The sequence below is a fragment of the Mchenga conophoros genome, linkage group LG8 (genome assembly GCF_057382185.1).
Source record: "Mchenga conophoros isolate Kocher_MC1m ecotype Shallow Benthic linkage group LG8, M_conophoros_male_GT1.1, whole genome shotgun sequence".
In the NCBI taxonomy this organism is placed as follows: Eukaryota; Metazoa; Chordata; class Actinopteri; order Cichliformes; family Cichlidae; genus Mchenga; species Mchenga conophoros.
The window spans coordinates 13,176,963-13,189,808 of record NC_140533.1 but is presented as its reverse complement, the minus strand read 5'-3'; the positions used below and the strand labels follow the sequence as shown (position 1 = coordinate 13,189,808).

The 12,846-nt window shown below is 43.0% G+C and overlaps 1 protein-coding gene and 1 long non-coding RNA gene across 4 annotated transcripts; one reads left to right on the top strand and one right to left on the bottom strand.

Moving 5' to 3' along the window:
• Positions 1-4,178: 4,178 nt before the first annotated feature.
• Positions 4,179-6,347, bottom strand: LOC146568313 (uncharacterized). 3 transcript variants are annotated; one of them, XR_014893606.1, is made up of 4 exons: positions 6,067-6,343; positions 5,840-5,931; positions 4,439-4,672; positions 4,179-4,363 (listed from the first exon to the last, which is right to left on the bottom strand). It is a non-coding gene; the product is annotated as an uncharacterized LOC146568313 (long non-coding RNA). The 3 variants fall into 3 exon arrangements; XR_014893605.1 differs by having other exon boundaries at positions 4,179-4,672; positions 6,067-6,347; XR_014893607.1 differs by having other exon boundaries at positions 4,179-4,672; positions 6,086-6,347.
• Positions 6,348-9,594: 3,247 nt separating this feature from the next.
• LOC146568312 (uncharacterized) lies at positions 9,595-12,408 on the top strand. Its single transcript, XM_085284290.1, has 3 exons — positions 9,595-9,716; positions 10,931-10,975; positions 11,068-12,408. Exons 2-3 carry the CDS (start codon positions 10,936-10,938, stop codon positions 11,820-11,822), a joined length of 795 nt encoding a protein of 264 aa, XP_085140416.1. The 5' UTR covers positions 9,595-9,716; positions 10,931-10,935; the 3' UTR covers positions 11,823-12,408.
• The last annotated feature ends 438 nt before the right edge of the window (positions 12,409-12,846 follow it).

Sequence of the window (12,846 nt, the reverse complement as noted above, 5' to 3'; positions counted from 1 at the left end):
TCTGGATGACATCCTCGTCAGTGGTCCAGATAAAGAGACACACCTGAGATCCCTTAAGGCAGTTTTGGGCAGGCTGGAGGACTATGGCCTGCGTCTCAAACAGGAGAAGTGCCTGTTTTTCCAAGAATCGGTGGAATACCTGGGCCACATAATTGATGCGGCAGGGTTACACAAATCACCAGAAAAGGTGCGTGCCGTTATGGAAGCTCCAGCACCAGCTGATGTCAGCCAGTTACGTTCTTTTCTGGGAATGCTCAACTATTATGGACGTTTCATACCTGATTTAGCTACAGTCCTGAAGCCGCTGAATGAGCTACTCAGTAAAGAGAAGAAATGGCAGTGGACATCAGCCTGCGAGTCAGCTTTCCAGAATGCTAAAGAACGTCTGGCCTCACCAAAAATACTCACCCACTACAATCCTGAACTGCCTCTCCATTTGGCATGTGACGCTTCACCATATGGCGTTGGAGCCGTGCTCTCACATGTCATGCCTGATGGCCAAGAACGGCCAATTGCTTATGCTTCACGAACCCTCAGCAAAGCAGAACGAAACTATGCTCAGATCGAGAGGGAGGCGTTGGCAATTGCTTTTGGAGTGCGCAAGTTTCACCAGTATCTCCATGGTAACAAGTTCACCTTGCTCACTGATCATCGCCCACTGACCTCAATTCTGAGTCCAGTAAAAGGTACACCATCAATGGCACTTGCGCGAATGCAGCGTTGGGCGCTCCTTCTGTCAGCACATAATTACACCTTACAGTATCGGAAGGGGGCACATCACGCCAATGCTGACGGTCTGTCACGTTTACCTCTGCCCCTTGCACAGAAAGAGAAACAGGGAGCAGTTGAGGTATTCTACGCATCTCAGCTGGACACATTACCAGTCAGTGTCGCCGAGATCAGACGTGACACTTTGTCTGATGTCACTTTGTCTCGTGTGCTGGAAATGGTAATAACTGGACGTTTTCCAGCAACAAAGGACACAGATCAAGAGCTGTCACCCTATCTGATGCGCAGACATGAACTCACAATACAGCAGGGATGCCTCATGTGGGGCTTGAGGGTGGTTGTGCCACCTAAGCTGCGCTCTCATGTACTGAAAGAGCTCCACACTGCACATCCAGGGATGGTGAGGATGAAGAGCTTAGCTCGCAGCTATGTTTGGTGGCCTGGCATTGATTCTCAAATTGAGCTTCAAGCTAAAGCCTGCCACTCTTGTCAGCGTGTGCAAAAAGAGCCTGGGTTAGCGCCTTTACACCCTTGGCTGTGGCCTTCCTGTCCATGGGAACGGATCCATGTGGATTTTGCGGGTCCATTTGAAAGTCACATGTACCTGGTGGTGGTAGATGCACATTCCAAGTGGCCTGAAGTGCATATTATGGATAGCACCACAGCTGGTAAAACCATACAAGTGCTACGGGGTCTCTTTAGTCGCCATGGCATGCCGCACGTCCTGGTGAGTGATAACGGACCGCAGTTCTGTTCTGAGGAATTTAGGGTGTTCCTGAAAGCTAATGGAGTCAAACACATCCGCTCTGCGCCGTACCATCCTGCCATCATAGAGAGGATGATGTGGATCTATTATTCAGGAAAACAAATGAAGACTTAACTATTTGTCAGCTGATGTAATATTTGACAAATGATACATAAATTAGAAAATGTTCTTAATCATATCTTAGAGTGACAGAAGCTCTTTTTAACACGATTATTTCTCAGATTATTTTGTTCATTTAGGAAAATAGAGAAGACGTAAGTTTTGTTCTCAAACAAACTATTAGAATTTCTGAGAAACTGAGCCTACGTGCACATGTACACGGCTATTTTTGAAAGCGCAGCTTTGTCTCTGCATTTGGGCCTTTCGTCCACACCTAAACAGCAGATTGAGTCACTGAAAGGTGAGATTTTTAAAAAGGACGTTTTTATGTTCAGGTGTGGACGAGGAAAACGGACATTTACTCAGGCAATGTCAAAAGTGTGCGCCGCTGTTGAAGTCACGCTGTGGCCACGTTATTGTTTACGTGAGATCAATTTCTACAATGGCAGATGTAGACAACATACTGTGTCTGTTAATCTTAGTATCTGCAGTTTTTACACGCTTACATCAGACGTGGATTCTACATTCAACACAGACGCTCTCCCAACCCAAATCCTGACGTCGGTTTGGAAGAAATGTAATTTAAAAAAATGACATTTATGTATGCTGTATGCATTTAGTCCATTCCAAAGTTGTGAGTCTGTCTTTAGTTAGTAACATTTGAAACGTTGAAGGCACGTGAAAGTAACACAAAATTAGCTGCTTTTCCAGAAAAAGACAAAAACTTCTCAGAAGTACGTAAGGTTTTATGAGGTTTTCCCACCCAGGCTTCTAGACTTCTGATTGGCCAACATTTCTACACGGTTAAGATTTGGCGTGTTCTTGACAGCGTTTCACTTTGTTTTTAGTGTTTAGATGTGGAAGGAGATATTTTTTCAAAACTGCACATGTGGACTGGATTTTTATTTTTTTTTTAAACGAAAAAGGAAAATTGTCCGTTTTCAAACATAGCCGTGTACGTTTGGACGCAGCCTAAAGTCATCACAAAAAAAGCAAATTCTCTGAACATTCTGGGTTGAGGTTTAGTGATCATTGTTGTTTTGTGTTCCTTGTAGTCAAAATGAGTGCAAGTGGAGACGGACCACAAAATAACCAAAACGGTAAGCACATGTACTCAGTCTTGAAATTGATGAAAAACAGATTTTCAGCAGATAGTTATGGATGTTAATTAAAAGATTTAATGATCTTGCAGGCCAACAGGTTAACCCACGAATGTTGGCAAATGGAGATCAGGAACCTGCTAATGGCTTCCTGAACGATCTGTATCTCGCTCTCTGTGATTGTTGTTGCTTTCTACATGAGCTAATAGCTTCAGTACTGGCACAATATGACAATTACCTTTACGGGGACGAAGACGACAACGACGATGACGACAACGATGACGACAATGACGGCGGCGACGGCGACGGCAACGATGACGATGACGACGACGACGATGTTCAAAATATTCATGTGAGGGACAATAATGCCAATGGTGACAACGATGAACAGCACGGGGATGCTGTGGTTGTGATCATTTTCAATGTTGGTGGCATTGAAAATGAGGAGGCATTTGAAGGCCGCATGGATGTTCGCCAGTACATCCCAGAAGAGGACCCTCAGCCAGGTGTTTCCAGGAAGAGGTCTAGAGAGAGGGATGAAGAAGATTTAGGAGCAAACAAAAGAATGAGATGGAGCGATGATGACTCTGAAGTATTTGAAGATGCGCACGAAGAGCTTGAACACGAAACTGGAGGCTCGAGGAAGCGTTCCCGAGAGGATTTTGAGCAAGAAGAGGAATACTTGCCTGTGTGCAAACTTCAGAGGTGTTCAATTGAGTCGACCAGCAGCAATGAAGACTAAGACTACTTCGACGGGTTTTTTCAGTATCCTTTCAGTAATCTGATGGCCTACTCAGGTGATCCTGAATCCTCTATGCTGCAATAAGCTGGGCATACACTGTGCTGCGATTTTTCAGTCGCGTTATTTGGCTCCTGATCAAACTGTAGGATTGACTCGCAGGGGTGAGAAGTTTGATCAAGGCCAAACTCGGGACGATCCCCAAAACGATCGCACGACTGAAAAATCGGCTCAAAATGGGCCAAAAATCGCACAGTGTATGCCCAGCATTAGGCTGCCGGGGGATTCCCATGATGCACTGGGTGTTTCTTCTTCACCCACTATGTTTAATAGACCTCTCTGCACTGAATGGTACTTGTTATTAACCTCTGTCTCTGTTCCATGTCTTTATACTATTTTCCTTGCCCCTCCCCAACCGGTCGCAGCAGATGGCCGCCCCTCCCTGAGCCTGGTTCTGCTGGAGGTTTCTTCCTGTTAAAAGGGAGTTTTTCCTTCCCACTGTCGCCAAAGTGCTTGCTCATAGGGGGTCATATGATTGTTGGGGTTTTCTTTGTAAGTATATCTTACAATATAAAGCGCCTTCAGGTGACTGTTGCTGTCATTTGGCGCTCTTTAAATAAAATTGAATTGAAAATTAAATAGATGTCACTGTGATGATTTCTTCCCTGCATAGAAAGCTTAGACCCAAATGCAGATTCAATGCACATGGTTAAACTATTTATAAGACTTTGTTTAAAGAGAGGGAATGGAGAACGTGGCTCGAGCTAGGAGTGTCAGCAGACAGCAGGAACCAGAGGAAAAGCTATCGAGAGACTGAACACCTGGCTCCTGATGGGAACAATCCAACGGGAATTCTGCAACAGAGGGAGAAGAAGTTGCTGGACGGGTAAGGGAGTTTGAGGGTAGGATGAGTACGTTGGCAGAGGAGACCTAAACACAGGGAAAACAAGGTTAAACACAGGGAAGGAGCACGCCAGAACTGGAGCAGAGGGGAAGCCTAGTTACCACTGGAGATGGCAGAACAAACTGGCGAGGAGTAGCAGGCAGCGCTGGTTTAAGAAGCCCTCCTGCTGATTGTTTGCAGATGAGGCCCAGGTGAGATGCTGGAAACTCCACCTCTGAAGTGTGGACACAGTATCCCCATTCCAAGTGGAAAAGCCCCTCAGACACTTCCATGGTGCATGACAAGAAGGATGAGAAAGCATTCATGGTCCATCCATCCCTCCGTCAGCGTAATGCCTAAAAGTTTATTCAGATGTAAATGTATTACATTTTTAAATAAAGATCATCAGTGTTTTTAATGACGCTGCATTTCATTCATGTGTCTCTATTGGACAGTGTTGTAGAAGTTACAGAAGACAGGAATCAGTTCCAGCTTGGCCTGACATTTGATCACTAGTGATGTGTGATACCACTGATTTCCTTTCCGATCCCATACCAAGTAAAATTCAGGGTGGTATCGACGATACTGCTCCGATACTTTGTACAAAAACTTTACTCTTTTATTGTATCTCAAATTATAGCGTCATAATCATTACAGGACATCAGATTACTTGTTCTTATCACTTAATAATGCAGAATTCATCATATAGAAATCAAAAACCTGAAGTTGTGCACTATGTGAACACCTTGCCTGCCTGCAGCACTAAAGGACTCCCTGAGAGACGTCTGTCTCACCCTAGCAGCACCCGTCCTTCTCCTCCTCTTCAGTTTGCCTCAACATAAGCTCGTCATATTCTGTGATATGATTTACTTTGAGGTGTTTGACAAGGTTAGTGGTGTTGCCACAACACCTCACTTTCTTGCCACATGTATCGCAAACCACGTCTGGGCTGTTTGTGGATGTAAAATACGTGCGCACATGACTCCAGTTACGCTCAGCCATTGTTGTGAGTGCGCACGCCACAGGCTGCCACACATTTATACAGCCGTATTTCACACATGACTATAAAAGGCGGAAGAGGGAGTAGTTCTTTCCAATGTAGACAATCTGAATGATAGTTTCTTTCCACTGTGTTCCTGTTAATGAAAAACTACAATTTACCCCAAAATGATTCAAATATCGATATTTTAATGTGGAAACCTTCTGTTTCCACATCTGGACTTTCTGTTGCTGCCCACGCGGGTGAAACTTTCTTTGAAGTGGCTCATTGAAGTTGTAATTGATAATCAATTCCCACACAATGTGAGAATCCAATCAATTTGTTTATCAGGGGAAAGGTGTGATTTCTTAGGACACTGGAGCCTAACATTAACTGGTTTAAAATTAGCTTATTTCCATAAGAAGAAAAACATACTGAGAAAGAGATCACCAAAATATACATGTACAAATGTGAAATAGTCATATGTAGTGTGAAAGAGCTATTTGACATCTTTAAATTCAAAGTAATGTATAAATCCACTTACATAAAACATGAAAAGGCGGCGCAGCGATGCCCATCTCAGCCAGTGTATGATGGTGGGGCAAGATGGCAGCTTCCACAACATGACGCCAGCTCCTATGTATTTTTAGTAGATAAATGATACGTTTATGTATCAATTTGTTGGAAGATGTAATTACACCTTAATTATGTAATTAGAAGCAAAAATGATTTTTTTTAAATCAAATCACCTCAAAAAATTACTGTACTTACTTTCTAAATCATTCTTTACCTCTGAAAGGGGTGGCTGTGGCTCAGGAGGTGGAGCAGGTCATCTACTAATCAGATGGTTTTTGGGTCGATCCCTGGCTGCTCCAGACTGCATGCTAACTGTCCTTGGGCAAGACATTAACCCCAAGTCACTCTCTGATGCATTCATCAGAGTATGAATGTGTGTGAATGTTAGGTAGAAAGCACAGAAAAAGGGCTTCTATGAACAGGTGTGAATGAGGCAACCTGTATAGAGCGCTTTGAATGTTCAGGTAGAGTAGAAAAGCACTGTAAAAATTTCTCTGTGTTGATTTCTTTTGGACCTCAAACATTACTCACCTTGTTGCAGGTTTCTTTATTAATGCTGAAAACCCAGAATGGAAACTGACCTTACTGCTTCCCTCCTTTCCAAACTATTGCGGCTCCTCCAACCAACGGCCGCGGCAGGCTAAACATGAGGACACAGATGACGTGCAACAGTAAATGGTAAATGGCCTGTATTTGTATAGCGCTTTTCTAGTCCCTAAGGACCCCAAAGCGCTTTACACAACCTGTCATCCACCCATTCACACACACATTCACACACACATTCACACACTGGTGATGGCAAGCTACAATGTAGCCACAGCCACCCTGGGGCGCACTGACAGAGGCGAGGCTGCCGGACACTGGCACCACCGGGCCCTCTGACCACCACCAGGCGGCAACGGGTGAAGTGTCTTGCCCAAGGACACAACGACCGAGACTGTCCAAGCCGGGGCTCGAACCGGCAACCTTCCGATTACAAGGCGAACTCCCAACTCTTGAGCCACGATCGCCCCATGAGATACACCTCTGTACTATTTGCTACTTTTATTCCACATACAACTGTCCACTGTACAAATCGGCACACGGCCTCAAACCATTAAACAAATGCACAGACTGCACAAATAACTGCACCATTTACTATGCCAAATTTCAACATTGGCCTATTGCATAACTTAGTGCAGAAGTATACATAAACCAAAAGATGCATCAAAATGATTCAAGCTGCGCTCAAGCTGCAGTCAACAGAAGGTTTCGCCTCATGCTCACCCTACCTTTCTGCTCATTAACATCAGGTGCCGTGAACAGGTGAGTGCAACCACATTTATCACACCCATTAAATCCTTTTATCTCATTGTGTTTGAATAATTGTAATTCCTTCTACTGGGATCTCAGCCAGAAGTCCATCTTTCACCTCCAGCTCATTTAAATCTCAGCTGCCAGACTTATAACAAATTCAAAGAAATAAATCATCATTCTCCTCCTCACAACCTTTTGGGTATACGATACATGGGTACAAGCCTTGTTACAGATTTGGTCACTTTTTATGAACCAAGTCACTGCCTGCATTCTGCACATCAGACACTCTTAGCTGTCCGTGCAGCCTGGCTCAATGCAAAAAGAAAACAAACCGTTTCATGTTTTAACTCTTTGAACTTTTCTTTTGAGTTTTTAACTAAGATTTTATTGTGTTCTTTAACACACTTTGTAACTGTTTTGAAAGTGCTAGGCAAATTAACTGTTAACTATTACTGTTATTATTGTTATTGACAGTCTGGAGCTTTGGCAGTATGGAAGGTGGATGCGAGAGGGAGACTTCATGGAAACCACCTTTTTCTTTCCCATCACCATATTCCTGAATGTTTCCAAATGCATAGGTTAAAAAAAACAAAACTCGTTGCTTTTTTAAAAATTCTGCAACACTCAGAAATCCTAGCAGCTGGCACCACCAATGGACGCATAGCAATGTGGAGGATGGTGGTGCAGTCGGGTAGCAGTAGACACTAAGCCCCAGTGGAAACTGCAGACACCAACAGAAATTGGAGGAAATGTCACTCAGCTACAGGTAATGTCTTGACCAGCATTAGTACATTACTTTCGTTTGGTTTAATTACACTTTTATTTTAACTGGAGATTGACAGTAACAACACTGTTTTTCTTTGAGCCAAAATTTCATTGAAGGAAATTTCAATGCAGCTTTGATGCTGGATGGAGACAGCAACGCATTTTAAAACCCTGACTTGGACTGTGGGAATCAAGTCTTTACAATACGCACACACACACACACACACACACACACACACACACACACGCACACACACACACACACCAGCCTGACCAATAAGAGCCAAGAGTTGCAGTGATAGGCAGGCTGAACCAGCAAATAGCCAGAAACAACTGGTCAGTGCAGCACCGCCTCAGGTACCACATACAGATTTTAACTGGCTTCTGACTTTGTGTGGTGTGGAGTATGCTAGATTTTATATAAATATGGATGAGATTAGCTGGGGATGAACAAAATCTCCTTCAGCAACTATTAAATAGCCAGAAGGGGCCAGACAGTCAATATATTAATTCAGCGTTCCTACAGAACAGACCGTAAAGCATTCCCAAAAAGTCAAAACAATTATTTTAGCAGCTGATTTCTGTACTTAAAAAAACCCCAAACAAACATTTATTATAGCTCTATTATGTAGGTAATGTAGGAGACGTGGACACAAATACACAGAGGGTTAACGAGGGAAGTGGGAGCACACGGGGAACACAGGCGACACTGATAATCATAACGAGACACGGCAGGAGTAACACAACACTGACGGGAGACTATCAAAGTAAAACAGGAAGCACACAGAGACGCAGACCAGATTGGAAGAGAACACAGACATAGCGGGCTGGGAAAACATGGAATAAAACACAAGGAGGAGAAACGAGGCATGGGGGCTGGCAGATACACAGAGGGGGCACACAGGGGGTAAAGTCACGAGGGGAAATCAAATAAGCAACATCTTAACAGAACAACCGAGGGACCCTAAAGCTGACATCAAACAACAACAATACAAGACACACAAAAAACCAGGTAGAAGTCCCAGGACCATGACATGCAGGTGGTTACATATGGTTAAAATGATTCAAATGCACTAAGTATGCATGTTTTTCATATCAATATAGTCCATAACTTGATTACTGTCTGTAGCCCACATGATTAAACACTTTAGTTACATAAAACATGTGAGGTTAGATTTTATCTACTGTATAGCCTGTATAGTAAATTGATATGTAGCCCAATAAGTATAAAATCCAGAAAGCTACACAACATGGGGCGGTTCATTTACAAACACAGTTCTAACTTGAGTTTCACACAGTTTTTATTAGAAAACAATTAAATTGTTAAATGCTTCAAGTACACAAAATGTCAGAAATCTGCACCGTCATGAACAGAAATTTAAACCTAATTTTTCGTGATTTGTTGATTAACCCTCCGAGGTCTAAATCCCACGTTGTGCACATCAACATCACAGATTTGTACAAATAAAATTTATAACAAAGACATGTTAAATATTAAGCACTGGAAACAGCTTGTTGTTTTGTTGCCATAGCGTTTTGTTTTGTCTCCATTTAAAAGATATCAAAATCTGAGCAAACAACTTGATGTCAAAAGAATCTCTGCACATTCCGCAGTCTTTGCTGCTAAAGTGACATCACAGCATTTAAGCATGTTTGAATGAAAACATCAGCATATGAACACAAAACGGAAGAGACACTGCAACCGAATGAAAGCAGACCACTATTTAGTGACATTTGGACGTTTCCCTGAGGATTAACTGCTGTGTAATCTACCAAGAACTAAAGTAAGCTCAAATTTCAGTTTATAAACTCAAGATCATTTACTTAAATATATAAAGCCTGATTTCCCTGCTTGCCAGGACAGTATTTATGTACTTTACATTGTGCAAGACTAGACTATATTTTCCATCATAGAGAGGATGATGTGGATCTATTATTCAGGAAAACAAATGAAGACTTAACTATTTGTCAGCTGATGTAATATTTGACAAATGATACATAAATTAGAAAATGTTCTTAATCATATCTTAGAGTGACAGAAGCTCTTTTTAACACGATTATTTCTCAGATTATTTTGTTCATTTAGGAAAATAGAGAAGACGTAAGTTTTGTTCTCAAACAAACTATTAGAATTTCTGAGAAACTGAGCCTACGTGCACATGTACACGGCTATTTTTGAAAGCGCAGCTTTGTCTCTGCATTTGGGCCTTTCGTCCACACCTAAACAGCAGATTGAGTCACTGAAAGGTGAGATTTTTAAAAAGCACGTTTTTGTGTTCAGGTGTGGACGAGGAAAACGGACATTTACTCAGGCAATGTCAAAAGTGTGCGCCGCTGTTGAAGTCACGCTGTGGCCACGTTATTGTTTACATGAGATCAATTTCTACAATGGCAGATGTAGACAACATACTGTGTCTGTTAATCTTAGTATCTGCAGTTTTTACACGCTTACATCAGACGTGGATTCTACATTCAACACAGACGCTCTCCCAACCCAAATCCTGACGTCGGTTTGGAAGAAATGTAATTTTAAAAAATGACATTTATGTATGCTGTATGCATTTAGTCCATTCCAAAGTTGTGAGTCTGTCTTTAGTTATTAACATTTGAAACGATGAAGGCACGTGAAAGTAACACAAAATTAGCTGCTTTTCCAGAAAAAGACAAAAACTTCTCAGAAGTACGTAAGGTTTTATGAGGTTTTCCCACCCAGGCTTCTAGACTTCTGATTGGCCAACATTTCTACACGGTTAAGATTTGGCGTGTTCTTGACAGCGTTTCACTTTGTTTTTAGTGTTTAGATGTGGAAGGAGATATTTTTTCAAAACTGCACATGTGGACTGGATTTTTATTTTTTTAAACGAAAAAGGAAAATTGTCCGTTTTCAAACATAGCCGTGTACGTTTGGACGCAGCCTAAAGTCATCACAAAAAAAGCAAATTCTCTGAACATTCTGGGTTGAGGTTTAGTGATCATTGTTGTTTTGTGTTCCTTGTAGTCAAAATGAGTGCAAGTGGAGACGGACCACAAAATAACCAAAACGGTAAGCACATGTACTCAGTCTTGAAATTGATGAAAAACAGATTTTCAGCAGATAGTTATGGATGTTAATTAAAAGATTTAATGATCTTGCAGGCCAACAGGTTAACCCACGAATGTTGGCAAATGGAGATCAGGAACCTGCTAATGGCTTCCTGAACAGACTGTATCGCGCTCTCCATGAATATTGTTGCTATCTAGATGAGCTAATAGCTTCAGTACTGGCACAATATGACAATTACCTTTACGGGGACGAAGACGATGACGATGACGATGACGACGATGACGATGACGACGACGACGATGACGACGATGACGACGACGACGACGACAACGACGATGACGACGACGACGACAACGACGATGACGACAACAATGACGACAATGACGGCGGCGACGGCGACGGCGACGGCAACGATGACGATGACGATGACGACGACGACGATGTTCAAAATATTCATGTGAGGGACAATAATGCCAATGGTGACAACGATGAACAGCACGGGGATGCTGTGGTTGTGATCATTTTCAATGTTGGTGGCATTGAAAATGAGGAGGCATTTGAAGGCCGCATGGATGTTCGCCAGTACATCCCAGAAGAGGACCCTCAGCCAGGTGTTTCCAGGAAGAGGTCTAGAGAGAGGGATGAAGAAGATTTAGGAGCAAACAAAAGAATGAGATGGAGCGATGATGACTCTGAAGTATTTGAAGATGCGCACGAAGAGCTTGAACACGAAACTGGAGGCTCGAGGAAGCGTTCCCGAGAGGATTTTGAGCAAGAAGAGGAATACTTGCCTGTGTGCAAACTTCAGAGGTGTTCAATTGAGTCGACCAGCAGCAATGAAGACTAAGACTACTTCGACGGGTTTTTTCAGTATCCTTTCAGTAATCTGATGGCCTACTCAGGTGATCCTGAATCCTCTATGCTGCAATAAGCTGGGCATACACTGTGCTGCGATTTTTCAGTCGCGTTATTCGGCTCCTGATCAAACTGTAGGATTGACTCGCAGGGGTGAGAAGTTTGATCAAGGCCAAACTCGGGACGATCCCCAAAACGATCGCACGACTGAAAAATCGGCTCAAAATGGGCCAAAAATCGCACAGTGTATGCCCAGCATTAGGCTGCCGGGGGATTCCCATGATGCACTGGGTGTTTCTTCTTCACCCACTATGTTTAATAGACCTCTCTGCACTGAATGGTACTTGTTATTAACCTCTGTCTCTGTTCCATGTCTTTATACTATTTTCCTTGCCCCTCCCCAACCGGTCGCAGCAGATGGCCGCCCCTCCCTGAGCCTGGTTCTGCTGGAGGTTTCTTCCTGTTAAAAGGGAGTTTTTCCTTCCCACTGTCGCCAAAGTGCTTGCTCATAGGGGGTCATATGATTGTTGGGGTTTTCTTTGTAAGTATATCTTACAATATAAAGCGCCTTCAGGTGACTGTTGCTGTCATTTGGTGCTCTTTAAATAAAATTGAATTGAAAATTAAATAGATGTCACTGTGATGATTTCTTCCCTGCATAGAAAGCTTAGACCCAAATGCAGATTCAATGCACATGGTTAAACTATTTATGAGACTTTAGAGAGGGAATGGAGAACGTGGCTCGAGCTAGGAGTGTCAGCAGACAGCAGGAACCAGAGGAAAAGCTATCGAGAGACTGAACACCTGGCTCCTGATGGGAACAATCCAACGGGAATTCTGCAACAGAGGGAGAAGAAGTTGCTGGACGGGTAAGGGAGTTTGAGGGTAGGATGAGTACGTTGGCAGAGGAGACCTAAACACAGGGAAAACAAGGTTAAACACAGGGAAGGAGCACGCCAGAACTGGAGCAGAGGGGAAGCCTAGTTACCACTGGAGATGGCAGAACAAACTGGCGA

Bases quoted from the DNA above. Each gene is read 5' to 3' on its own strand.
- LOC146568312 (XM_085284290.1), top strand. From the start codon at position 10,936: ATGAGTGCAAGTGGAGACGGACCACAAAATAACCAAAACG. The intron at 10,976-11,067 runs GTAAGCACATGT...ATGATCTTGCAG, and splicing joins ACCACAAAATAACCAAAACG to GCCAACAGGTTAACCCACGA.